The 25,868-nt window shown below is 46.3% G+C and overlaps 2 protein-coding genes across 4 annotated transcripts in view; one reads left to right on the forward strand and one right to left on the reverse strand.

The window, feature by feature from the left end:
• Window positions 1-4,934, reverse strand: part of LOC311234503 (serine/threonine-protein phosphatase 2A 65 kDa regulatory subunit A beta isoform-like) — a 51,512-nt gene extending 46,578 nt beyond the window's left edge. The window contains exons 1-3 of one of the 2 annotated variants that reach the window (XM_084321724.1): window positions 4,830-4,934; window positions 4,119-4,209; window positions 1,482-1,582 (exon numbers count right to left, since the gene is read on the reverse strand). In XM_084321724.1, the coding sequence (XP_084177850.1) occupies window positions 1,482-1,582; window positions 4,119-4,209; window positions 4,830-4,907 (270 nt within the window). In that variant the 5' untranslated portion in view covers window positions 4,908-4,934. Of the gene's footprint in view, window positions 1-1,079; window positions 1,122-1,481; window positions 1,583-4,118; window positions 4,210-4,829 lie in introns of those variants that run through there. The other variant, XM_084321725.1, reaches the window with a different exon arrangement.
• A 371-nt stretch (window positions 4,935-5,305) lies between these two features.
• med29 (mediator complex subunit 29) lies at window positions 5,306-11,456 on the forward strand. Of its 2 annotated transcripts, XM_084326815.1 has the most exons (5): window positions 5,306-5,514; window positions 6,436-6,494; window positions 7,993-8,028; window positions 8,334-8,418; window positions 10,883-11,456. In XM_084326815.1, exons 1-5 carry the CDS (start codon window positions 5,326-5,328, stop codon window positions 11,108-11,110), a joined length of 597 nt encoding a protein of 198 aa, XP_084182941.1. In that variant the 5' UTR covers window positions 5,306-5,325; the 3' UTR covers window positions 11,111-11,456. The 2 variants fall into 2 exon arrangements, with proteins under 2 accessions (XP_084182941.1, XP_084182942.1); XM_084326816.1 differs by lacking the exon at window positions 7,993-8,028.
• Window positions 11,457-25,868: the final 14,412 nt, after the last annotated feature.

A 25,868-nucleotide genomic window follows, 5' to 3' on the forward strand; every position in this document is an offset into this window, starting at 1 on the left:
TGTAGACGTGTGAGCTGCTCTGTGTGTGGTCCTCATGTAGACGTGTGAGCTGCTCTGTGTGTGGTCCTCATGTAGACGTGTGAGCTGCTCTGTGTGTGGTCCTCATGTAGACGTGTGAGCTGCTCTGTGTGGTCCTCATGTAGACGTGTGAGCTGCTCTGTGTGTGGTCCTCATGTAGACGTGTGAGCTGCTCTGTGTGTGGTCCTCATGTAGACGTGTGAGCTGCTCTGTGTGGTCCTCATGTAGACGTGTGAGCTGCTTGCTTGTCGTCATTCTAGGGCTGCTTCCTTGGTCACTCAAACTGAAGCACAAGGGCACGTTCACCCACCTCCAGACTAAAGCACCAGGGCACGTTCACCCACCTCCAAACTGAAGCACCAGGGCACGTTCACCCACCTCCAAACTGAAGCACCAGGGCACGTTCACCCACCTCCAAACTGAAGCACCAGGGCACGTTCACCCACCTCCAAACTGAAGCACCAGGGCACGTTCACCCACCTCCAAACTGAAGCACCAGGGCACGTTCACCCACCTCCAAACTGAAGCACAAGGGCACGTTCACCCACCTCCAAACTGAAGCACCAGGGCACGTTCACCCACCTCCAAACTGAAGCACAAGGGCACGTTCACCCACCTCCAAACTGAAGCACCAGGGCACGTTCACCCACCTCCAAACTGAAGCACCAGGGCACGTTCACCCACCTCCAAACTGAAGCACCAGGGCACGTTCACCCACCTCCAAACTGAAGCACCAGGGCACGTTCACCCACCTCCAAACTGAAGCACCAGGGCACGTTCACCCACCTCCAAACTGAAGCACCAGGGCACGTTCACCCACCTCCAAACTGAAGCACCAGGGCACGTTCACCCACCTCCAAACTGAAGCACCAGGGCACGTTCACCCACCTCCAAACTGAAGCACAAGGGCACGTTCACCCACCTCCAAACTGAAGCACAAGGGCACGTTCACCCACCTCCAAACTGAAGCACAAGGGCACGTTCACCCACCTCCAAACTGAAGCACAAGGGCACGTTCAGTCGTTCACCCACCTCCAAACTGAACCCTAACCCTAACTCACCAGGAGACAGTGGACGTACTCCGGCCCCCCCACCAGCATGGTGAAGTTAACCCTAACCCTAACTCACCAGGAGACAGTGGACGTACTCCGGCCCGCCCACCAGCATGGTGAAGTTAACCCTAACCCTAACTCACCAGGAGACAGTGGACGTACTCCGGCCCGCCCACCAGCATGGTGAAGTTAACCCTAACCCTAACTCACCAGGAGACAGTGGACGTACTCCGGCCCCCCCACCAGCATGGTGAAGTTAACCCTAACCCTAACTCACCAGGAGACAGTGGACGTACTCCGGCCCCCCCACCAGCATGGTGAAGTTAACCCTAACCCTAACTCACCAGGAGACAGTGGACGTACTCCGGCCCCCCCACCAGCATGGTGAAGTTAACCCTAACCCTAACTCACCAGGAGACAGTGGACGTACTCCGGCCCCCCCACCAGCATGGTGAAGTTGCCCAGCTGCTCTGCCAAGGCCAGCAGCACCTCATCTTCATCATAGATGGTGTCTAGAGCGCAAAGGAGGAAGACAAGTCATTAATCCAAGCAAGCAGGCAAGACAACAAACCAGAAAACTAGTGCTGTGACAGAATTTATCATTGGGCCTAACAAAAATAATAGTTGGTTTCAGGTTGGTTGTCAGTTTGGCCATGGGTAGGTAGGGAATTTATTTTATTTTATTTTTTTATTTTATTCTTTCCCATGGCGACTATGGATAGGGAATTTCTTTATTTAATTAAAATGTTCACAACAACATGGATGCATGTACTCTGCCAGCATGTTTAATATCCATAATACTAAATGTTTGACTAAGATTTCTATGAAACTTTATTCTTAAAAAAAAAAAAAAAAAAAATCTGATTTTTTTTTTTTTTTTTTATAATTTTTTTTAAAAACTCATAAAATATATTGGGTCGCACCTAAATCGGCAGGGTCGGTCGGCAACCTGAAACCAACTATTATTTTTGTTAGGCCTTGACCGGTCCGGACCCATAGTATCATTGACCAGAACCATAGTAAACAGCAGCACTCAAATAATATTCTGCATCGTCTACAGACTATCCTCTGTGTCAGAAGGTGGTGACAGGGTTGCTGTGTCAGAAGGTGGTGACAGGGTTGCTGTGACAGAAGGTGGTGACAGGGTTGCTGTGACAGAAGGTGGTGACAGGGTTGCTGTGACAGAAGGTGGTGACAGGGTTGCTGTGTCAGAAGGTGGTGACAGGGTTGCTGTGACAGAAGGTGGTGACAGGGTTGCTGTGTGACAGAAGGTGGTGACAGGGTTGCTGTGACAGAAGGTGGTGACAGGGTTGCTGTGACAGAAGGTGGTGACAGGGTTGCTGTGTGACAGAAGGTGGTGACAGGGTTGCTGTGTGACAGAAGGTGGTGACAGGGTTGCTGTGACAGAAGGTGGTGACAGGGTTGCTGTGACAGAAGGTGGTGACAGGGTTGCTGTTAGCCCCTTTCGTGACTTTCGGTTTGCAAGCCTGTGGCTTTTGTGACCGGAGTCACTTGCCCACCCGCCCCGATCACCCAGTAGCGAAACGACCAAGCGTCGTCAAGGGGCTCGCGGTGTGTCAAGAATACATCAGATCTGAATTTCAAAGATACCCAGCGTACAATATGGGTCTAACACAGCTTCACGATGGGGTCTGGAAGCTCGGAGTTGCTAATAAACAGTTTAAAACATTGTTACTCGACGAATGGTATTTACAGACCGAACGTCCATCTCCGCCGTTGGTGTCACAGCGCATGCGCACCATGCCGCGTTCACGTTACTGGGAAGAAGCGGAAGAACCAGTTTCCGACTGGGAAAAACCATTCACGTCAGCCTCCTAGTGGTAATTCCTACTAGGACATATGGGATTCTTTTATAGACCCCATATCTCCCACTTCGCGTCACGAATTGCGGAAGTATGGATGTGGGCGTTTCATCCATAGATATATATAGAGTCAAAGCGTGAAGGCTTCCTAGTTGTAGCAACGAGATGTCCTCTGGTTCTTCCGCTTCTTCCCAGTAACGTGAACGCGGCATGGTGCGCATGCGCTGTGACACCAACGGCGGAGATGGACGTTCGGTCTGTAAATACCACTCGTCGAGTAACAATGTTTTAAACTGTTTATTAGCAACTCCGAGCTTCCAGACCCCATCGTGAAGCTGTGTTAGACCCATATTGTACGCTGGGTATCTTTGAAATTCAGATCTGATGTATTCTTGACACACCGCGAGCCCCTTGACGACGCTTGGTCGTTTCGCTACTGGGTGATCGGGGCGGGTGGGCAAGTGACTCCGGTCACAAAAGCCACAGGCTTGCAAACCGAAAGTCACGAAAGGGGCTAGGTTGCTGTGTGACAGAAGGTGGTGACAGGGTTGCTGTGTGACAGAAGGTGGTGACAGGGTTGCTGTGTGACAGAAGGTGGTGACAGGGTTGCTGTGTGACAGAAGGTGGTGACAGGGTTGGGGTGACAGGTGGTGACAGGGTTGCTGTGACAGAAGGTGGTGACAGGGTTGCTGTGACAGAAGGTGGTGACAGGGTTGCTGTGACAGAAGGTGGTGACAGGGTTGGGGTGACAGGTGGTGACAGGGTTGCTGTGACAGAAGGTGGTGACAGGGTTGCTGTGACAGAAGGTGGTGACAGGGTTGCTGTGTGACAGAAGGTGGTGACAGGGTTGCTGTGTGACAGAAGGTGGTGACAGGGTTGCTGTGACAGAAGGTGGTGACAGGGTTGCTGTGACAGAAGGTGGTGACAGGGTTGCTGTGTGACAGAAGGTGGTGACAGGGTTGCTGTGTGACAGAAGGTGGTGACAGGGTTGCTGTGTGACAGAGGGTGGTGACAGGGTTGCTGTGACAGAAGGTGGTGACAGGGTTGCTGTGACAGAAGCTGGTGACAGAGGGTGGTGACAGGGTTGGGGTGACAGGGTTGCTGTGACAGAAGGTGGTGACAGGGTTGCTGTGTGACTGACAGGGTTGCTGTGACAGAAGGTGGTGACAGGGTTGCTGTGACAGAAGGTGGTGACAGGGTTGCTGTGTGACAGGGTTGGGGTTACCTGTGAGGAAGGGCAGCAGCTCGGTGCGGGTCCGCTCCACACCCAGGGCCAAGGCGATGGTGGACAGCTTCTTGATGCTGTTCAGTCGTAGCTGGAGACAGAAAGGCTGCCGTCAGTTTGTTTGGAAGCATTATATCAAAACAAGAACAACGCTTTTCCACTTAAACCTAATAATAATAATAATAATAATAATAATAATAATAATGGCAGCAAAGATGCACGATCCACTAAAGTCTTCTAGGCTAATAATGACCCGGTGAACGTAGAAGCTAAGCTAACGTCAGTTTGTCATCATCATCACAATAAACGGGTGAATGATTGAAAACTTTATTAACAGATTGCAGAATGGGTACAGTACAGCTCAATACATACAATTGTTAAGGGGATGCAGACCAGAGAAAGACTTTCGTCTTGTTTACATCAGGGTCCCCCATTTTCAATTCATCATAACATACAGGACATCATGACAGTTATGACATAGGGACATACATGACATACAGGTATATAGTACTGTTACATTTGTGACATATGATATGAATATAAATAATATACAGTAGTTAGTTAGTTAAGTCAGTCTGACACACAGGGCTGAGCCTCCATTAGGGCCCCGGGCGGACAGTAGCGCTGCCAGCTAGTCAGCTATCTAACACATCTCAACGCGACCCCATTTAAACACATAATGTCAGATAAGATACGGAGCCCGTGTCTCACCTGCACGTCCTCGTTCCGCAGCTCGTCGATGAGCACGGCGATGGGGTACAGCGAGTCGTCTCCGTCAGCTCCGGCCATTTTGGATAATGTTGGTGTTTCAGAATGGCGCCGCGCTACGGGGTTTCCGCTCTCTCAGGACAAGACGCAGGGGCCCCCTCCTTCCTGAGGAGGGTATATCTGCAGAGCCGCGGCCCCGCCCCACGCCCCGCCCACGCACAGTCACACAGAGTACAAGGCCCGAAGCCCCGCCCAGACGTTGGGCTTGCGGCTCTGCAGATATACCCTATTGTTCGTCCTCCTCCTCCTCCTCCTCCTCCGCTTTAGGAGATCACGCGAGACTACGAACCCGGTAGTCCTCCTCCTCCGCTTTAGGAGATCACGCGAGACTACGAACCCGGTAGTGCCCCTCCTTCCTCCTCCTCCTCCGCTTTAGGAGATCACGCGAGAGCCGAGACTACGAACCCGGTAGTGCGGTGCCGTTCAGTCGGTGGTCAACATGGCGGCCCAGCAGCAACAACACCCCCCCATGGCCCCAGGAGGGATTCTGCCCCAACCGGCTGCTTCTCTACAGCAACAGCAACAACAACAGCAACAACAACAGCAACAACAGCTGAGTCAACAGCAAGACTTTGATCCAGTTCACAGATTCAAGATGCTCATTCCGCAACTGAAGGAGAGCTTGCAGGTAGCCGGTCTATGTAGCCTGACTGTGTCTGTATGTTGTGTGTGTCATGTATGTTATGATGAATTGAAAATGGGGGACCCTGATGTAAACAAGACGAAATTCTTTCTCTGGTCTGCATCCCCTTAACAATTGTGTGTATTGAGCTGTACTGTATTGTACCCGTTCTGCAATCTGTTAATAAAGTTTTCAATCAATCAAACACACACACAAGTCACACATACACACACACACACACACACAAGTCACACACACAAGTCACACGCACACACACACACACACACACACAAGTCTCACACACACACACAAGTCTCACACACACACACACAAGTCACACACACACACAAGTCACACACACACACGTCACACACACACACAAGTCACACACAAGTCACACACATTTACATTTAGTCATTTAGCTGACGCTTTTATCCAAAGCGACTTACAAGTTCTGTACGACAAGCCATCAGGAAGAGCACAACTCTATCAGCTGAGCAACAATGTTCATCAAAGTGTTGAGTGCTACAGTGTAGGTTAGTTTATTAGGACAAGTGCATGACAGTACGGTTAGTTAGGGTTAGAATTTTTATTTTATTTTAATTTATTTTATTTTTAAATTCAGATAATGGTTGAAGAAGTGCGTCTTTAGTCGACGGCGAAAGATTGGACGTGTTTCGGCTGTCCTAACTGGGGTGGGTAGTTCATTCCACCATTGTGGGGCAAGGACTGAGAATAGGCGACTTCTAGTACAGTATACACAGTATCACACACACACACAAGTCACACACACACACAAGTCACACACACACACACTATATATATATATATATAAGGCGAACTTTCATTTACTCGTAAAATATTAGTTAATTTACTGATATTACAAAATACTGTTTTGTCATTGTATGCTCAATTTTTTCTTTGCAGAATGTTATGAAGATAGCGTCTCTGAATTTGGGACACAATACTGCAATTGACAATGGCATGTAAGTAGCCGGGAATTCACTTTGGAATTAACGTAGAGACTTAGGTTATATAGATCATACATAAGTGACTTGGTTATGATGAATAATGTTAAGTTAAATTAATTCAAACCTTTATTTATATCTCGGGGGAAATCATTGAGGGTGGCCCTCATTTACAAGTTTCAAGTTTCAAGTTTCTTTATTAGTTGTCATAACAGAAATACAGAATATGTTTGCATGAAATGCTTCTTTCTGTTTTGCTCCTGAGAGTGTGCTAGATAAAATAACAAGATAGTGTAAAATAGTATAATATAATATACAGTGATGCTGAGCTTACAAAAACAGTGCTGTGTCGAGATTCAAGCATATTAAACGGGGTTTTAAAAAAAAAGTTAAATAAAGATAAGGAAAAGAAGGGCAGTTTAAATAAATAAATAAATAGGACAAAAAGAGATGAAACAACAAAGAATCAGAATCAGAAAAGTCTTTATTGCCAAGTAAGCTTGCACATACAAGGAATTTGTCTTGGTCATTTGGTGCATCAACATTAACATTTAAATTAAAAAACGTTACAAACGGAAGCAGAGAGATTTGTAATCATATTTAAAAATATATATATATATATATATATATATATTCCATAGGATAGTGGGGTATTCATTATGTTTAGTGCGAACTGAAGAGCATTCCAAGAGGCGGGTATTAACACACAGACAGGGTATTAACACACAGACAGGGTATTAACACACAGACAGGGTATTAACACACAGACAGGGTATTAACACACAGACAGGGTGTTAACACACAGACAGGACACACAGACAGGGTATTAACACACAGACAGGGTATTAACACACAGACAGGACACACAGACAGGGTATTAACACACAGACAGGGTATTAACACACAGACAGGGTATTAACACACAGACAGGGTATTAACACACAGACAGGGTATTAACACACAGACAGGGTATTAACACACAGACAGGGTATTAACACAGACAGGGTATTAACACACAGACAGGGTATTAACACACAGACAGGGTATTAACACACAGACAGGGTATTAACACACAGACAGGGTATTAACACACAGACAGGGTGTTAACACACAGACAGGGTATTAACACACAGACAGGGTATTAACACACAGACAGGACACACAGACAGGGTATTAACACACAGACAGGGTATTAACACACAGACAGGGTATTAACACACAGACAGGGTATTAACACACAGACAGACAGACAGGGTATTAACACACAGACAGGGTATTAACACACAGACAGGGTATTAACACACAGACAGGGTATTAACACACAGACAGGGTATTAACACACAGACAGGGTGTTAACACACAGACAGGGTATTAACACACAGACAGGGTATTAACACACAGTATTAACACACAGACAGGGTGTTAACACACAGCTCCAGTCTAGCAGCATTGTGATATAAGGTGGCAATGGCCTTAAAGATAAACAGATGCCACTCTTTATGTGCCTCTCTGCCAGAGAAGACCAGCCCACTTTATCCTACTGGATGCAGTGGTGAGTATCACGTCTAACCCTAACCCAGTAATACATCTGAGAGCAGAATGATGGAGCGTCTAGAGGCTTCAGAGTGGAAGGGGCTGCATGTCTATAAATCACACCTCTATACTCTACTTGTACTAACAATACATTTAGAATCTAATCTAATAATCCAAGACAGAAAAGATGCTTCAACAACCCTCTTACTGCTAATCATTGGATGGGAAGCTGGTTTTATTTCTCCACAAGAAGCCATTTTCTTGCCGCAATTTACTGGCAAGATTGTCTAAGTTTGTATAATTGTCTTGTGTCTTTTCTTTCAGCAAAAGCAGTGATTCCACTGTTGAGCGCTTTGATAAGAGTCTGGAGGAGTTCTACGCCCTCTGTGATCAGCTGGAGCTCTGTTTGGTAATAATACACACTAACTAACACTAACTAACACTAACTAACACACACTAACACTAACTAACACTAACTAACACTAGCTAACACTAACTAACACTAACACACACTAACTAACCCTCTGTGATCAGCTGGAGCTGTGCTTGGTAATAATACACTAACTAACACTAACTAACACACACTAACACACACTAACACTAACTAACACTAACTAACACACACTAACACTAACTAACACACACTAACTAACACACACTAACACTAACTAACCCTCTGTGATCAGCTGGAGCTCTGCTTGGTAATAATACACACTAACTAACACACACTAACTAACACTAACTAACTAACACTAACTAACCCTCTGTGATCAGCTGGAGCTCTGCTTGGTAACACACACTAACTAACACTAACTAACACACACTAACCCTCTGTGATCAGCTGGAGCTCTGCTTGGTAACACACACTAACACTAACTAACACACACTAACCCTCTGTGATCAGCTGGAGCTCTGCTTGGTAACACACACTAACACTAACTAACACACACTAACCCTCTGTGATCAGCTGGAGCTCTGCTTGGTAACACACACTAACACTAACTAACACTAACTAACACTAACTAACACTAACACACACTAACACACACTAACACTAACACACACTAACACACACTAACACTAACTAACACACACTAACTAACACTAACTAACCCTCTGTGATCAGCTGGACTCACTAGTGTCGTCACAATACCAACATTTTGACTTTCATACCGATACCGGCCTAAGTATCACAATACCGGCTCTAAAACGATACTGCGGCAAAAACCTAAAACTAATGGAATATAATATTAGATGACATAAAAAAATGTTTTATTATTAATAAAATAGAATATTTCCAAAATGTCTTCTTTATTTTAAATGCGAGTGAAACTCTTGCACTGTGGAGCCCTAACCCTAACCTGGTCACGCATCCACTCAACTCAGAGAGAATACGGCATCAGGCTATTATTCTCAAAGTATTTATTACTAATACAATGGAGTATTGGACCGTTTTTAACGGCTGGGTATCGCAGTACTTTTCTAGTATCGGTTTATCGTGCGACACTAATGCACACGCACACGCATGGTTCAACCCTAATGCACACGCACACGCATGGTTCAACCCTAATGCACACGCGCACGCATGGTTCAACCCTAATGCACACGCACACGCATGGTTCAACCCTAATGCACACGCACACGCATGGTTCAACCCTAATGCACACGCACACGCATGGTTCAACCCTAATGCACACGCACACGCATGGTTCAACCCTAATGCACACGCATGGTTCAACCCTAACGCACACGCACATGCATGGTTCAACCCTAATGCACACGCACACGCTCATGGTTCAACCCTAATGCACACGCACACGCATGGTTCAACCCTAATGCACACGCACACGCATGGTTCAACCCTAATGCACACGCATGGTTCAACCCTAATGCACACGCACACGCATGGTTCAACCCTAATGCACACGCATGGTTCAACCCTAATGCACACGCATGGTTCAACCCTAATGCACACGCACACGCATGGTTCAACCCTAATGCACACGCATGGTTCAACCCTAATGCACACGCACACGCATGGTTCAACCCTAATGCGCACGTGTGTGTGTGTGTGTGTGTGTGTGTGTGTGTGTGTGTGTGTGTGTGTGTGTGTGTGTGTGTGTGTGTGTGTGTGTGTGTGTGTGTGTGTGTGTGTGTGTGTGTGTGTGTGTGTGTGTGTGTGTGTGTGTGTGTGTGTGTGTGTGTGTGTGTGTGTGTGTGTGTGTGTGTGTGTGTGTGTGTGTGTGTGTGTGTGTGTGTGTGTGTGTGTGTGTGTGTGTGTGTGTTTTGTCTTAACACGTGTCTGTCGTCCACCCGACGACCCCGCGGCCCAGAGAGAGGACGTCCGTGTGGCCGGGTCCATTAACCCTCTCACTGCCACACGGCAGCCGGTTAACCCTTTCACTGTGACGATACAGAAGGTTAGCCCTTTACTATCACACAACCGACGGCGATGCTCCATCATTAGCATCATTAGCTCCGCGGATGCTAACCTTCTGTCGTGTGGCAGTGAAAGGGTTAAGATGGATGTTGAATTGAATCGATATAGAATCTAAACCAAATCAAATGGAACCAGGACCTTGTTGTGAATCTGATACCCAGCCCTGTGTTTGACTTAGAGGCGGCAGGTAAATGTGGCTCGGAGTTAGAGAGCAGTTGTCTGGTCGTCCGGATATTCCCGTCTCGATTGCGAGACACTTAACCCCTTAACTGCTCCCGATGAGCAGGTCGCCTCCGCCGTCGGTGTGTGAACGTGTGAGTGAACGGGTGAATGTGTGGATAAAAGAGCTCTATAAATGCACCGTTTACACGTGAACCTCTGTCTCCAGTCCCTTACTTCCTGTCCCGTCTGTCCCCTCTGTCGCCCCGTGCAGCGGCTGGCCTACGAGTGTCTCTCCCAGAGCATCGACAGCGCCAAGCACTCCCCCAACCTGGTACCCACGGCCACCAAGCCGGACACGGTGCAGACGGAGTCCCTGTCCTACGCCCAGTACCTCGGCATGATCAAGTCTCAGATCGCCTGCGCCAAGGACATCCACAACGCCCTGCTGGAGTGCTCCATGAAGATCGCAGGCAAGGCCCAGCCCCAGGGGATCATGTAGACGTGGGACAACCGTCACACCGTCCTCCTCTGTCCTCTCTCTGACTGTCCCTGTCGGGGGTCCGGGGGTCTCGCAGGTGCATCGCAGTCCCACTGCCTGAGATCTGTGGAGTCACATCTGGTTTCTTTTCTCTTTTTTTTTGTATGTGTACGGTATATATATTTTTGTCAGACTGTCATGTTATAAGATGACCAGCAGGTGGCGGCAAAGCAGCGCGAATAATTTCTTCCATAACGCATACATATCTGTTTATTTTGTACTTGTTGAGATGTCGTATGAAAGGTGTGTGTACCATTTTCTAAATAAATGATGTCTTCTGTGGTAAGAGCAGTAGCTATGAGGGAAACATCTGTACTTATCTCCAGACATTTAATTTAATTTCAAACCTTTATTTAAAACTCGAAAGGCCACTGAGGTTTCCCTTATTTACGGTTGCACACAGAGAGAGAGCAAAGAAAGGCTTGTAAAATCACACCGAGACGAAAGTAAGGATAACAAATCAACTAAAACATGTACTACTTGATTGAAAAAGGTTGGGGATCAAGGTTTTAAACTCTGCAACACGGGAGAATCTCAAGCTTTAAGGACTGTTGGAGTTCCTTCCATGAGCTAGAGCAGGGGTTCATCTTTTTACAAGGGGCCACATGAGAAACCTGAACTGTGTTTATTGTCATGTGCAGTTAAACAGACAGTTTGTTTATTGTCACAGTTTGTTTATTGTCATGTGCAGTTAAACAGACAGTTTGTTTATTGTCATGTGCAGTTAAACAGTTAAACAAGACAGTTTGTTTATTGTCATGTGCAGTTAAACAGACAGTTAGTTTATTGTCATGTGCAGTTAAACAGACAGTTAGTTTATTGTCATGTGCAGTTAAACAGACAGTTAGTTTATTGTCATGTGCAGTTAAACAGACAGTTAGTTTATTGTCATGTGCAGTTAAACAGACAGTTTGTTTATTGTCATGTGCAGTTAAACAGACAGTTTGTTTATTGTCATGTGCAGTTAAACAGACAGTTAGTTTATTGTCATGTGCAGTTAAACAGTTAACAGTTTGTTTATTGTCATGTGCAGTTAAACAGACAGTTTGTTTATTGTCATGTGCAGTTAAACAGACAGTTAGTTTATTGTCATGTGCAGTTAAACAGACAGTTTGTTTATTGTCATGTGCAGTTAAACAAACAGTTTGTTTATTGTCATGTGCAGTTAAACAGACAGTTTGTTTATTGTCATGTGCAGTTAAACAGACAGTTAGTTTATTGTCATGTGCAGTTAAACAGACAGTTTGTTTATTGTCATGTGCAGTTAAACAGACAGTTTGTTTATTGTCATGTGCAGTTAAACAGACAGTTAGTTTATTGTCATGTGCAGTTAAACAGTTAACAGTTTGTTTATTGTCATGTGCAGTTAAACAGACAGTTTGTTTATTGTCATGTGCAGTTAAACAGACAGTTAGTTTATTGTCATGTGCAGTTAAACAGACAGTTTGTTTATTGTCATGTGCAGTTAAACAGACAGTTAGTTTATTGTCATGTGCAGTTAAACAGACAGTTAGTTTATTGTCATGTGCAGTTAAACAGACAGTTAGTTCTGTATCGTTAGTGGCTTAGCTTGGCATCGCTACTGCACTATCTCGCGTACGTGCACGCGTACTGAATAAACCACAAATGTACCTCTAATACCAGTATTAGTCTGACCACACCCCTCATCAGCTTACCTTCATAAGCAGGTGTGTGGTCACCTGCTCTCCTCCTTCTCGCTTTCACCACAAGGAAGAGGTGCCTCGGTAGATCCCCACACTTGACACCATGATGGAAGAAATTGGATTAGGAACAGCTTGGGAAACAAGGATACGTTGACATCATATCTTTATTTTCTCTCTCACTATTTTCGAGAAAATACGGCGATATTGTCTTCGTACTGGAGTGTCTAGAAGATGATGATCATTCTACAAACCCTCCACCGGTTTTCGTATTGGGAGCACGCCGCTGCATGCTTCTCAACTGCAGTTCCTTGCTGTGTTTGTTGGGGTGAAACCTGTCAGGCCACAGCTGAACTGTCGGACATGCCGCTGTTGTGAGGAGCGGTGCGTTCCAGGTTGGGTGAGTAGTGTTTGCTGGCGGGCTCCACTTGTCTGTTAGTGCTATGGGGGCTACTTGACAAAGTTTATGGAAACCGGCCCCAGGCTAGGGTCCTTTGTTTAGCCGTCTAGGCGACAGAAGGCCTTGGTCTGGCGACCATTATAGTTTTAACTAGTGGGCCGCGACCATTGACACTGGTGATCCCTGTGTGTTCTGGACGAGTGGATTCTCTCTGTCACCGTGTTAAGACCCCATCTTTCATATCCGAATGAGAGTATTCCTTCACGAGGGGATATGTGCATGTAATGTGCGATAGCGGCAGATTCATGTTCAAAGTCAGCTATACAGGCCAGTTGGTACTGTGCTGATTCCGCCGGACGTGTTAATGTCACCGTTGTGAAGCGGTGTTGACGTCTTGTTTTCTCTTTTCTCTTAAAAAGTGAGGAGGGTTCAGAACGGCGGCCTGTCTGGGTGAGTGTTATGTCATTGTTTACATGTTCATAGCTTACGGTTAGCCGGTCGGTGGCCTGGCGCGGGGTAGCTTGGCTTCTCGCGCGCCGCCGGGAGCTCGCTCCTGATCGCGTGCGTCGTAGATCGGCGTCTCGCGAGCGGAAGCAATAGCACCCGAACGGTTGGAGCAGCCGTTAGCTTGATGCTATTCTGTTGAACGTGCTTTGATTTTAACATGTTTTACACTCTTGACCACGACGTCATCCTTGACAGGGGATGTTCGTCGACCCTGCCTGAGCCTAGACGGGGATTGCGTCAACAAAGAGGACTGTAGCGACTGGTGGAGCGGCGACGCTGCCCGGATCGAACAACACGGGACGGCTGTGTTCTACGGTGGCTTGTGACTGCACTTCGCTGATCTGCGTTCCGGGCAGGTACGGGGTTGGCCAGACCTCATAACACGTCTTCTGGTTTTACCTTGCTAAATGTATTGTGAATAACGGTGTTTTTTCCCAAAACGTGTGTTGTTGCAATGCATTTGAGATACGTTGCGGGTTGTGTGTGAGCTGTTTTTGTCACTGGCAGTTAGCTTCTCCGTGCAGGTCGTGATGTATTGATCTGGTTGTTGTGTGAGAAACATCATGGTGTTTATGTGTACCGTGTACTCACTACTAAGGCAACTAACCTATGAAGCTATGCTTGGTGACGAGTGAGTAAAAGAATGTTCTTTCTCAGACTGTAATGACAATGAACAGTGAGTTCACACATTAACAGGTTTTCCTGTTTTAACTGGCCGTATTGAGGGTAAAATAGGAGGATTGTGTTTCCCCCCCCGGTTCCCTGGGGACTTTATCACCTCCTATCAGACATGTTGTGCATTAATTGTGTCTTTTGTGTGGTAGGGATACGATGTAACTCTCAGCTTGATTGCTGAGGTTGTGCTAAATCTGCTGGAGAAACTTATTTCCTAAAGGGAAATTGGTTTGGTTGCTGTCATGTGTGCTTAGCAAGGCCTGTGGTCGATACTAATCAAGAATGATGTATTCTCTCATTGTGAAAAAAACGGCGTTCCTCTGTTGAGTGTTTTTGCCATTTTTTGTAGGTGATGATGGGTTGTGTGTGTCATGTGACCTACAACTGGGTTGTACTGGCCACAGAAGCACATGTGTATGTTGGACCGGGGTTCTTAGAGCCCTCTCTATTCTGTGTTTTTCCTTAGTAAAAATCAGATAGCAGGTTAGCTCGTGCGCTGTGTGGAGCTGTGAAACGCTTCATAGAGCTGACTATGACTGTGTCATATTCTCTTTTTGTCGTTACGTCGTATCATGGGTGTGGGGTCGTAAAGGGGTGAACTGGTAACCTTTCCTCTCCCCATTGTTCTGTCGGTCAGGGGTACACCCCCTGTCCTTCAAGGTTCCCGTCACGTGGCGGTTCGGCACGTTACGGGGGGGGGGGGGGGGGGGAGGGAGTTCCTGGTCCCACGGCCTGGTATATTGGGCGTGTGCACCGCAGGAATTCCCCCGCCATAGAGTACGTCACCGTGCGCGTCTCTGTTGGTAGGACTTCCGTGTGCTGTTCAGGTCCATGTGATGGATCTGTTTTCAGGGGGGGTGGTCAGGGCTCCTCCTCACCAAGCGCCTACTCAGGCCTTCTGTGAGTTCGGACTCCTTCTTCCATGTGAGGAAGCCTCCATCAGAGTACAGAGCCTTCCTCCTCAGATTGTCAAAGTGAGTGGACCCTCTAGAAGGGTCCTTTTCTATTGTATGTATATTCGATTCAATTCGTTTATTGAGTGTGTATGGGTTCGGTGCCTCTTCCCCGGAGGCCCTAAAACCAGTTTTTTACATGGCTCAAGGTGCAATATATTCTTTTCAATCTGTACAGCTCGCGTGGGAAGTCTCTCTGGGGATCCCCGTCTCTTTCCTATGGGAGGGTGGTGGGATGTAAAAATGTGAACATTTTTTACCCCGGCTGTGTAGACTGGGATACATACTGTTGATGCTTCCTTCTTTCTATTCCAGAAGTGTTGGAGTTAGGGAGTGTCACACCCCTCTTGTCGTTCCCCTGGGCGCCTTGGGGATTCAATGACAGGTCTAAATAGCCTGTTCATTGATGGGGGTGTGTCCCGACGCACGTATAGTGCTAGCTCGCTGTAAACAGGCGATTGACTGGCACGCCTTAGTTGCTTGTGGTTGAAACAGCGTTTTTATAAAGCAACTGAGATGGGGGTTTTTCCTCTTCCGGCGACCACATCCCATGACCTGGGTGGGTTGTCGACGGATTCTCGTTCATGTCTGGGGGATGATGACGGGATGGATCTGAACATATGTAGTGGGGTCTCACGCCCTTGGGGTGGGCCACCAGGCGCGGTTCGTCCCGACGTCTGGGTGGCGCCTTCTTTTCATGTTAAGATCAACACGCATATCTGCCCTTCTCCTGGAGTAGGCATGTCGGCGTGGTTAGGGCACGGGACTGGTTCTGGTCACGCTGGTCCAGATCAGTTGAACCCGTTGTCCGCCGGGGATGCAGATCTGCTGTTCTGGTACCCTGAGGGACTTGGGCTTTTTTCAGGGGGAAAAATGCCAGGTCGGTCTGGGTGTCACAGGGTTAAGCGCTATGGAGACCCTGGTTGGGTATGTTTTTACTCAGCACTGTCGTCATGGCTTACAGCCATGCCATTCTGTACGCGCTCGATCTCGTCGGATCTCGGCCGCTACACAGGTTGGTCCTGGTTAGTACTTGGTTGGGAGACCGCCGGGGAATACCAGGTACGGTGTGCTTAGGGGCTGGTTCTCCATTATTTTTCGCTCCTCTCTCACGCATGGCGAAGAGGGGCCTGTGGGGGTGGTTTTTTGACCTCCTCTGGTGACCCTGTGCTTCCCGTACCGCCAGGCCCGGTCCGAAGTGATGTTTGCGACCCGTAGGCCTGGGTTAACCCTTTTTGGAAACTGAAACACTTGTACTGCGGTATAGCCGGTGTATACCCGCAGGTGTGTTTTGGAGTTTTTTCTTGAGGGGTTATAGGAACAACCACCGCATTGGGTAACACCGAGGTGGTTGATTCCCTGGTGTGTTGGAGCAGTGTCAACTCCCGGGTTCACCGTTTGAGGGTGCCCCTGCACGTTCATGACGTCTGCCAATCGTGTCAGCCTTCTCTGCCTCGACCCCTCTGGGTGGGGGTTGTTAAATGGAGGCTTGGTCATGCAACACCGCCAGCTTACGCTCCTTCCGCCGGGGCGGCTGTGTTCAGCTGTCCCCTCTGGCGCCTGTCTCGTCCGCAGTCTCCAGGCTAGGGTTAACAGCCTGTTGCCTGGTTTTTCCCCGGTGCGCTGCCTGCTTCCGTTGGTTAACCTTTTTTGTGTGCTTACGGCCATGCTGACTGCCTATTCTGCAGGGTCAGTGTGCCAGGCGGTGTACTATTGGGGGGACGGGGCCCGCTCGGCTTACGGCCATACCGACCTGAACACGCCCGGTCTCGTCCGATCTCGGAAGCTGGGCAGGTTCTGGCCTGGTTGGTTCCGCCTGGGAATACCAGGTGCAGTAACTGAGGGGCCTTTGTCCGAATACGCTGGCGATGTGGGGGGCGGGGCACTACGTGCCCACCTGGTGGGGTCTTGATGCTGGCATCATGGACTTCTCCGGGCCCCCATTCCAGGGAGTCCAGTCCTTTTGGTGGGTCTGGGTCTTCCTTCGTGCTCCGCTGCTACGGCCTTGCCACGGGGTTGGGTTTGCCCTTGACCCCGTGATTCTGGGGGCAGTAACGAGGTTGTTCCTCCGTTCGTTCCCGGGTGGCATGCGGGTTGTGCGTGTGTGTAGTCGTGGGGTCAAGCCACGGTCTGCTCACCCTGTGCGTTGAGTTGCTTGAGTGCCTCTTCGCACGGTCGGGTCCGTCGCCCTCCCGTGACGTCCCTAATAGGGGGGCTACCCTCCATTAGGGGGGGTCGGGGGGGCTCGGCCCTCCCTGTTCTGATGGTTTTGGGGGGCTGTCAGCGGGGTGTATTTGTCAGCCAAGTGGCTCCGCTTGGCCTCCCTTGTGCAGTAGCGATGCCAAGCTAAGCCACTAACGATACAGAACGTTAGGTTATGACTATAACCAAGTTCTGTTAGTTAGGGGCGATGCTTGGCATCGGACGCCGCTGCAGCCCTTGTCCTCACCTTGTGGTGAAAGCTTGGGAAGGAGGAGAGCAGGTGACCACACACCTGCTTATGAAGGTAAGCTGATGAGGGTTGTGGTCAGACTAATACTGGTATTAGAGGTACATTTGTGGTTTATTCAGTACGCGTGCACGTACGCGAGATAGTGCAGTAGCGATGCCAAGCATCGCCCCTAACTAACAGAACTTGGTTATAGTCATAACCTAACGTTTATTGTCATGTGCAGTTAAACAGACAGTTTGTTTATTGTCATGTACAGTTAAACAGACAGTTAGTTTATTGTCATGTGCAGTTAAACAGACAGTTTGTTTATTGTCATGTGCAGTTAAACAGACAGTTTGTTTATTGTCATGTGCAGTTAAACAGACAGTTAGTTTATTGTCATGTGCAGTTAAACAGTTAAACAGACAGTTAGTTTATTGTCATGTGCAGTTAAACAGACAGTTTGTTTATTGTCATGTACAGTTAAACAGACAGTTTGCCGTACAATGGAAATCTTAGTTTGCTAGTCCGCCCTTCACACAAAATCACACAATACTTAACACATTTTCTTTTACAATTGAAATACAAGCGAGTGCTAAAAAATAATGTAAAAATATATCTCTTTTTAAAGGATATAAGATATATCACAAGGCACAGTGATTAACACTTTGGTTGCCACTTGTTAACATGGTAAAACGTGGTTGAATGCCGCCACCCACTTCAATGATAGCGTTGTGAACGCATAATCTCTGTCTTAAATTATGGCTATGTGTCTAATCTGCCCGCCGTTTATCAATGACTTGTTTGCAGTCAACATTGTCGAAACGGATTGTTTTTTAATCGGTTCATTTCCGTTTTATAGCATTTTGAAAACCCCTCGTTTTTCAGGAAAATATATAGATTCTGTGATAATCGCCCTTTAATGGAATATTCTGGCATACACAAAAAACGTTGTAATTTTTCTGCCTATTTATGAATAGTTTTCAAATAAACGCTAGATTATCGATAGTATATGTGTACTTATGCACGCTATATAAGCGGGCTGAAAAATATATTCTCATTTCCTGATCAGCGCGCACACACACACATAGGGCACACGTTGATATATAGGTCAAAACGGATCCGATTATCCTAAGACTGGTAAAATAGATTGCTTACCTCAGATCAGATGTTCTCCAAAAAGATTATTCCAATTCCTGATCGCCATTCCAAATATCGATTGCGTTTATTGATTCAACGTTGGGTACTGTAAATATGTATTCCACGTTGTTTTGCGGCTCGGCGATCACTTGGTCTCTTCAGTTGGCTTGACGGAAAAGTAAAATGAGGAAACTGCCCCCCCCCCCCTTCATCAGTGTAATCTAATGGGGTGCAGTTACACAGGGAGAGACGATAGGGGGTGGTATTTTCCCAATGAAGCTCAGAGATGAAATATGAATTCAAATTGCTAATAAAAATAAAATACGACAAACAAACGCTATATAGTGTTGCTGGCATTCAACTGGCGGCATGAACTAACGACAACGCGTCCGTGGCACTCAAAGTGTTAACATTGCACGTTCCGATTCAGTGTTTACAATATAAATAGTATGAGTAAGTATCCAAGATCGTATTGTTCAATTTGTCATGTCTGTACACATGGAAATTGGCGGAAATACAATTCTATAAAAAAGGCATCAGTAAAATACAAATTACATCAATATGTAAATTACATATCGACACCCACTGCTAAACGTAACCATTAGTAAACATGTCACACATTAAAGGGGAATTACGCCCAGTAGTAAACATGTGATAATAGGATGCATTTTATCGTCCTCCCGACTCCCTTTACAGAAGCCCACTCATGTGTTTTGGAAAACATTAATTTGTAGGGGAAATTATGTTGTTTAACAGGAGATTTCAATGTGAATTGACTTGCGAGATAAAGGTATTGTTGATGGATATATTATTACTTTGGACCAATACATTTGGCAGGACAGGAGAGAAACTTTGAAGTAATTTGTCCCTGACTCACCAATCTCGAAATGACCTTTGGCCTTGCAGGGCAGTCGGTACCTAATATGACCTGACTCAACATGTTTGTGGACTTTATCACATGTAGCCCACGCAGGGTTACTTACTGGAAAGGTGATGCACTTAGTTTGCAACGTTTGCGCAACAAACATCTCTTGCAGACTAAAGGCCAATGTTGTAGAACTCTTTAAAGGTATAATCTGTAATTTGGGATGAAAAAGCAGCCCAAGCATTTATGACATAGGACTACATTTATGACATAGGACTACATTTATGACATAGGCCTACATTTATGACATAGGCCTAGGCCTACATTTATGACATAGGCCTACATTTATGACAAACCACACTGGAAATCCACACACTACTCCCAGCAATCAAGTGGGAAAACCTGTGAACTCGCACCTTAGAATTTGTTCCACCACAAAACGGGTTTCAGGTCGGCTGGCAAGGCTTGTACCCAACACGTATTGTCCAGGCTTGTACCCAACACGTATTGTCCAGCTTGTACCCAACACGTATTGTCCAGCTTGTACCCAACACGTATGGTCCAGCTTGTACCCAACACGTAGTGTCCAGGCTTGTACCCAACACGTATTGTCCAGCTTGTACCCAACACGTATTGTCCAGGCTTGTACCCAACACGTAGTGTCCAGCTTGTACCCAACACGTATGGTCCAGCTTGTACCCAACACGTATGGTCCAGCTTGTACCCAACACGTATTGTCCAGCTTGTACCCAACACGTAGTGTCCAGCTTGTACCCAACACGTATTGTCCAGCTTGTACCCAACACGTAGTGTCCAGCTTGTACCCAATACGTATTGTCCAGCTTGTACCCAACACGTATGGTCCAGCTTGTACCCAACACGTATGGTCCAGCTTGTACCCAACACGTATGGTCCAGCTTGTACCCAACACGTAGTGTCCAGCTTGTACCCAACACGTAGTGTCCAGGCTTGTACCCAACACGTAGTGTCCAGGCTTGTACCCAACACGTATGGTCCAGCTTGTACCCAACACGTATGGTCCAGCTTGTACCCAACACGTATTGTCCAGCTTGTACCCAACACGTAGTGTCCAGCTTGTACCCCACACGTATTGTCCAGCTTGTACCCAACACGTAGTGTCCAGCTTGTACCCAACACGTAGTGTCCAGTTGTACCCAACACGTATGGTCCAGCTTGTACCCAACACGTAGTGTCCAGCTTGTACCCAACACGTATGGTCCAGCTTGTACCCAACACGTAGTGTCCAGCTTGTACCCAACACGTATGGTCCAGCTTGTACCCAACACGTAGTGTCCAGCTTGTACCCAACACGTATGGTCCAGCTTGTACCCAACACGTATGGTCCAGCTTGTACCCAACACGTATGGTCCAGCTTGTACCCAACACGTAGTGTCCAGGCTTGTACCCAACACGTATGGTCCAGCTTGTACCCAACACGTAGTGTCCAGCTTGTACCCAACACGTATGGTCCAGCTTGTACCCAACACGTATGGTCCAGCTTGTACCCAACACGTAGTGTCCAGCTTGTACCCAACACGTAGTGTCCAGCTTGTACCCAACACGTATGGTCCAGCTTGTACCCAACACGTATTGTCCAGTTGTACCCAACACGTATTGTCCAGTTGTACCCAACACGTATGGTCCAGCTTGTACCCAACACGTATTGTCCAGTTGTACCCAACACGTAGTGTCCAGGCTTGTACCCAACACGTATTGTCCAGCTTGTACCCAACACGTATGGTCCTTGAAAGGACAAAAGGAGGAATGATCACTGGGAACAGGTTGTGTGGCTCTAGAGTTTAATGTCCATGTTTTTGGGAGAAGTCAGTAACAATGACATTATATCAACAGTAGTAAAGCTGAAAAATAAGACATCAACAGATAGTGATGGGATAGACATGGAAATAGTGGGAAAAAAACCACAGACTATTATCAAGCCCCTCTGTTGTTTTTAATCTTTCTTTTCTCTCAGGGACTTTTCCAGACAGGATGAAGGTAGCAAAGGTTATCCCTCTCTTCAAGACGGGAGACAAACATCAATTGACTAACTATAGACCTCTATAGACCAGTTCATTGAAAATAATATGTTACTGAGTGAGAGTCGGTATGGAGTTCGGTCCAATAGATCCACTGCTTCAGTTGTGACAGACACAGTGGAGGACATAGCAACATGTTCACTATAGGGGTGTTTATTGATCTCAAGAAAGCTTTCGATACGATAGACCATTCCATACTATTGTCAAAGCTTCACTCATATGGGGTGAGAGGAATAGTGCTAGACTGGCTAAAAAGTTACTTAGATAACAGGCAACAGTTTGTGAACTTAGCTGGAAACGTATCTGAACATATATGAACATTGAATGTGGAATTCCACAAGGTTCAGTTTTAGGACCTAAACTGTTTATTTTATATATCAATCACATATGTGAAGTGTCAAAACGATTGAAATGTGTATTATTTGCGGACGACACAAATTTGTACAGCTCAGGATATGATTTAAAAGCTTTAGCAAGCATTATCATGCAGGAAATGGACAAATTCAGGAAAATAAACGTTCATTAAATGTGGAAAAAAACTAAGTTTATGATCTTTAGCAAGAGAAAAAATTAGGAAAATGTTGTATTGTCAATAGATCAGATAGATAGTCAATAGAAAATGTTACAGAACTGCGTTTTTTTGCTAAAGTATTGCTGGACGAAGGTTTGACCTGGAAACCTCATATTGCACACGCAAGGAAAAAAAAGTCTAAGAGTATTTTTATTGTGAATAAAGTTAAATATGTATTAGATAACAAAGCAATGCGAACATTGTACAGTGCACTCATATTGCCTTATCTTAATTACTGTGTGGAAGTATGGGGTAACACCTATAAGAGTAATATAAAACCACTGTATCTCCTACAGAAGAGAGCTATTAGGATTATTTGTAAAGCAGACTATCGAGAACACACTAACATAGTATTTATTAATTCTGGATTATTGAAATGGCAAGAGCTAGTTAAGTTACAGACGGTAGTAGTTATGTACAAGGCCAAAAGAAAAGCATTACCAGCCAATCTTCAAAACAGGTTTGTCCTCGTATCACAGAATGGAGAGCAGAGAAGGGAAGGTCATTTTAAACATCAGTGTGAACGGAGCCACGGACAACCCTGAAACAGATGTGTGTATCAGTGGTGGGAGTCAGTGTGAACGGAGCCACGGACAACCCTGAAACAGATGTGTATCAGTGGTGGGAGTCAAACTCTGGAACTCTCTTTAGAATGAGTTGAAGTACTGTACAAATATTTTCCAACTAAAAAAGATTTTTAAAGACAGAACAATGAGAACATATGAACAGCAGGTATACATTTCTCTATCTGATTTTATAACATTTTAGTTTTTTCCTCTTTTCCATGCATCTGAGGCTCGTGACACAGTTTTTGTTTGTTTGTTTATTGGTAGCTAGCAATATTATTATTGTTATTATTATTACCGTTATTATTGTTATTATTATTCATGGTCATATTATCATTATTATTATTATTATTGTTATCATAGTTAGGGTAATGATTATTATTATATGGTATGAAGCTGTAAGGTGCACTTGAGCTGACCATTATGTTAAAATAAAGTTTGGAAGGGGGCAGGAAACATACGTTTTCTTCATCCTGCTCCTTTTCGGCCAGCGGGTGTATCATGTTAAAAAAAAAGATGTTGGTGATATTGTGCAAAGATTAACTGTACCCCCGTGTACGAAACAAAATAAAATGAATGAATGAATGTTGATGAACGCACACTGCTCCCTGGCAGACCGTCTCGTAATCACCATCTCCTTTGGTTATCTCCCTTCCTGGCCTCAAGTTAAAACAACCTCTGGCCTCCTAGATCCATTCCCCCTCCTAGATACGTTTTTAGTACTTACTGTAAGTACTTTTACTCAAGTGTGTTTTGAGATGGTACCCATACTTTCACTTAAGTATAATTTCTGGGTACTTTTGACACCCCTGCACTACACTACACTACATTACATTACACTACACTACACTACACTACACTACACTACATTATATTACACTACACTACACTACTAAACAAGATGTATCCAGTGTCAGGATAGTATAAGATGTCTCCACTGTCAGGATAGTATAAGATGTCTCCAGTGTCAGGATAGTATAAGATGTCTCCAGTGTCAGGATAGTATAAGATGTCTCCAGTGTCAGGATAGTATAAGATGTCTCCAGTGTCAGGATAGTATAAGATGTCTCCAGTGTCAGGATAGTATAAGATGTCTCCAGTGTCAGGATAGTATAAGATGTCTCCAGGAAAAGCCCAAAACAACCACCTCTGTCTAGCAGCTGAAAATAAACAGGAAAACAAAAGCACTTCAGAAAGAGAAAACCCTGCGGGCGGCTACGTGGTGCAGTGGGCACGGCGCTCACCACGAATACTGGAGACGCTGGTTTCGCCTGTTCGAGCCCAGCGCTCCACATTGCTTTCAGTTTAGCTGGTCGTCCGTACTAATACACATTGGCAGTATTAGGGGGTGGGAAACTGATGGGTGGGGATCGGGCATTGTGGACAGCGACTCCTACAGGTCGGTTGGTGCGCCTGCGCAGTAGAATCAGGAAGCGACGGGGGCGGGGCCCCTCCAAAGCGCAGACCCCCGACGCTGAAAGATCGCGCCGCGCAGGTGAAAAAATGCGACTGCTGTTACCTCGAGTACCGGAGGGGACTTGTGCTATGTATGACTTAGTCCACATTGCAGCCGGCTTGTGGGAGGCAAGAAACAGCGTTCGAGACAGGGGAGGGTTGAATTGGATGATACGAAATTGGGATGGGAGAAAAAGTGGAAAAAAAAAAAAAAAGAGAAAACCCTAGAAACACTCAAGAACACTCCTCTACCACTGAGGACAGCGTGACATAAACAAGCATCTGAACACAGGAAACCAAGCCTCCTTAAAGGCACTGCACACCTGACGCGTGTTGCTTTTTAACAGCGCAGCAGTGCAAGAATGTGACAATTTGACCATGTGACCGCGGCAACGCGGGAGAGCGGCAGTGCGGAAATAGGCTGTCTCTAAGACAAACTCTAACCTTAACCAGCTCCTTAACAGCGCCTAAACTTAACCGTTCTAACCTTAACCAACTCCGAAACAATGCCTAACCTTAACCTTAACCTTAACCATGCCTAACCTTAACCGGCGAAAGAATACACGTTAAAAAAAAAATCACGTTAAAAAAAAAAAATTTATGGGATTCGAACTCGCAGGACCGCAGGACCGCTGCTCTGCCAGGTGAGCTGAAGCGCCGAATGAAAATCTCTCTCTCTAAACTAGGGCGGTTACATAATTCCGCAAGCTCTGCCGCTCCGCTCGCTCTGCCGCTCCGCTCTGCGGTTGCCGCGCCTGCCGCGGGGCATGGCGCAGCCAATCAGGGAAAACGCGGAAGCAAAAGCAGCACTGCTGCGCTGTTATTAAGCAATAGGCACACCTGACACCAATCAGGTGCCAATCAAGCCCACACACCTGCCCTGCCGCATGGCCCACAGAGAGTCTGGTGACTGACCGCTCACAAGAAAATGTAAACGTCTCCATTGCTATTTATTATTTGTGGTAGTGTGGGCTACCTAGCATTATTTCTTTAAGTTTGGATCACTGATTTCAGTTCATCAATTATTTATTTGCACCTACTATATAATACTATACCTAATAGTTGCCATCTACTATTGGATTATGAGTGTGTTCTGCTACATGTCACTCAACACAGTGTGGGTGGAGCTTACTGTAGTAGAGTCTATATAACAGACAGCCCAGAGGCTCAGCTACATGTCACTCAACACAGTGTGGGAGGAGCTTACTGTAGTAGAGTCTATATAACAGACAGCCCAGAGGCTCAGCTACATGTCACTCAACACAGTGTGGGTGGAGCTTACTGTAGTAGAGTCTATATAACAGACAGCCCAGAGGCTCAGCTACATGTCACTCAACACAGTGTGGGTGGAGCTTACTGTAGTAGAGTCTATATAACAGACAGCCCAGAGGCTCAGCTACATGTCACTCAACACAGTGTGGGTGGAGCTTACTGTAGT

This window comes from Notolepis coatsorum (genome assembly GCF_963971535.1).
Source record: "Notolepis coatsorum genome assembly, chromosome: 1".
NCBI classification, from domain to species: Eukaryota; Metazoa; Chordata; class Actinopteri; order Aulopiformes; family Paralepididae; genus Notolepis; species Notolepis coatsorum.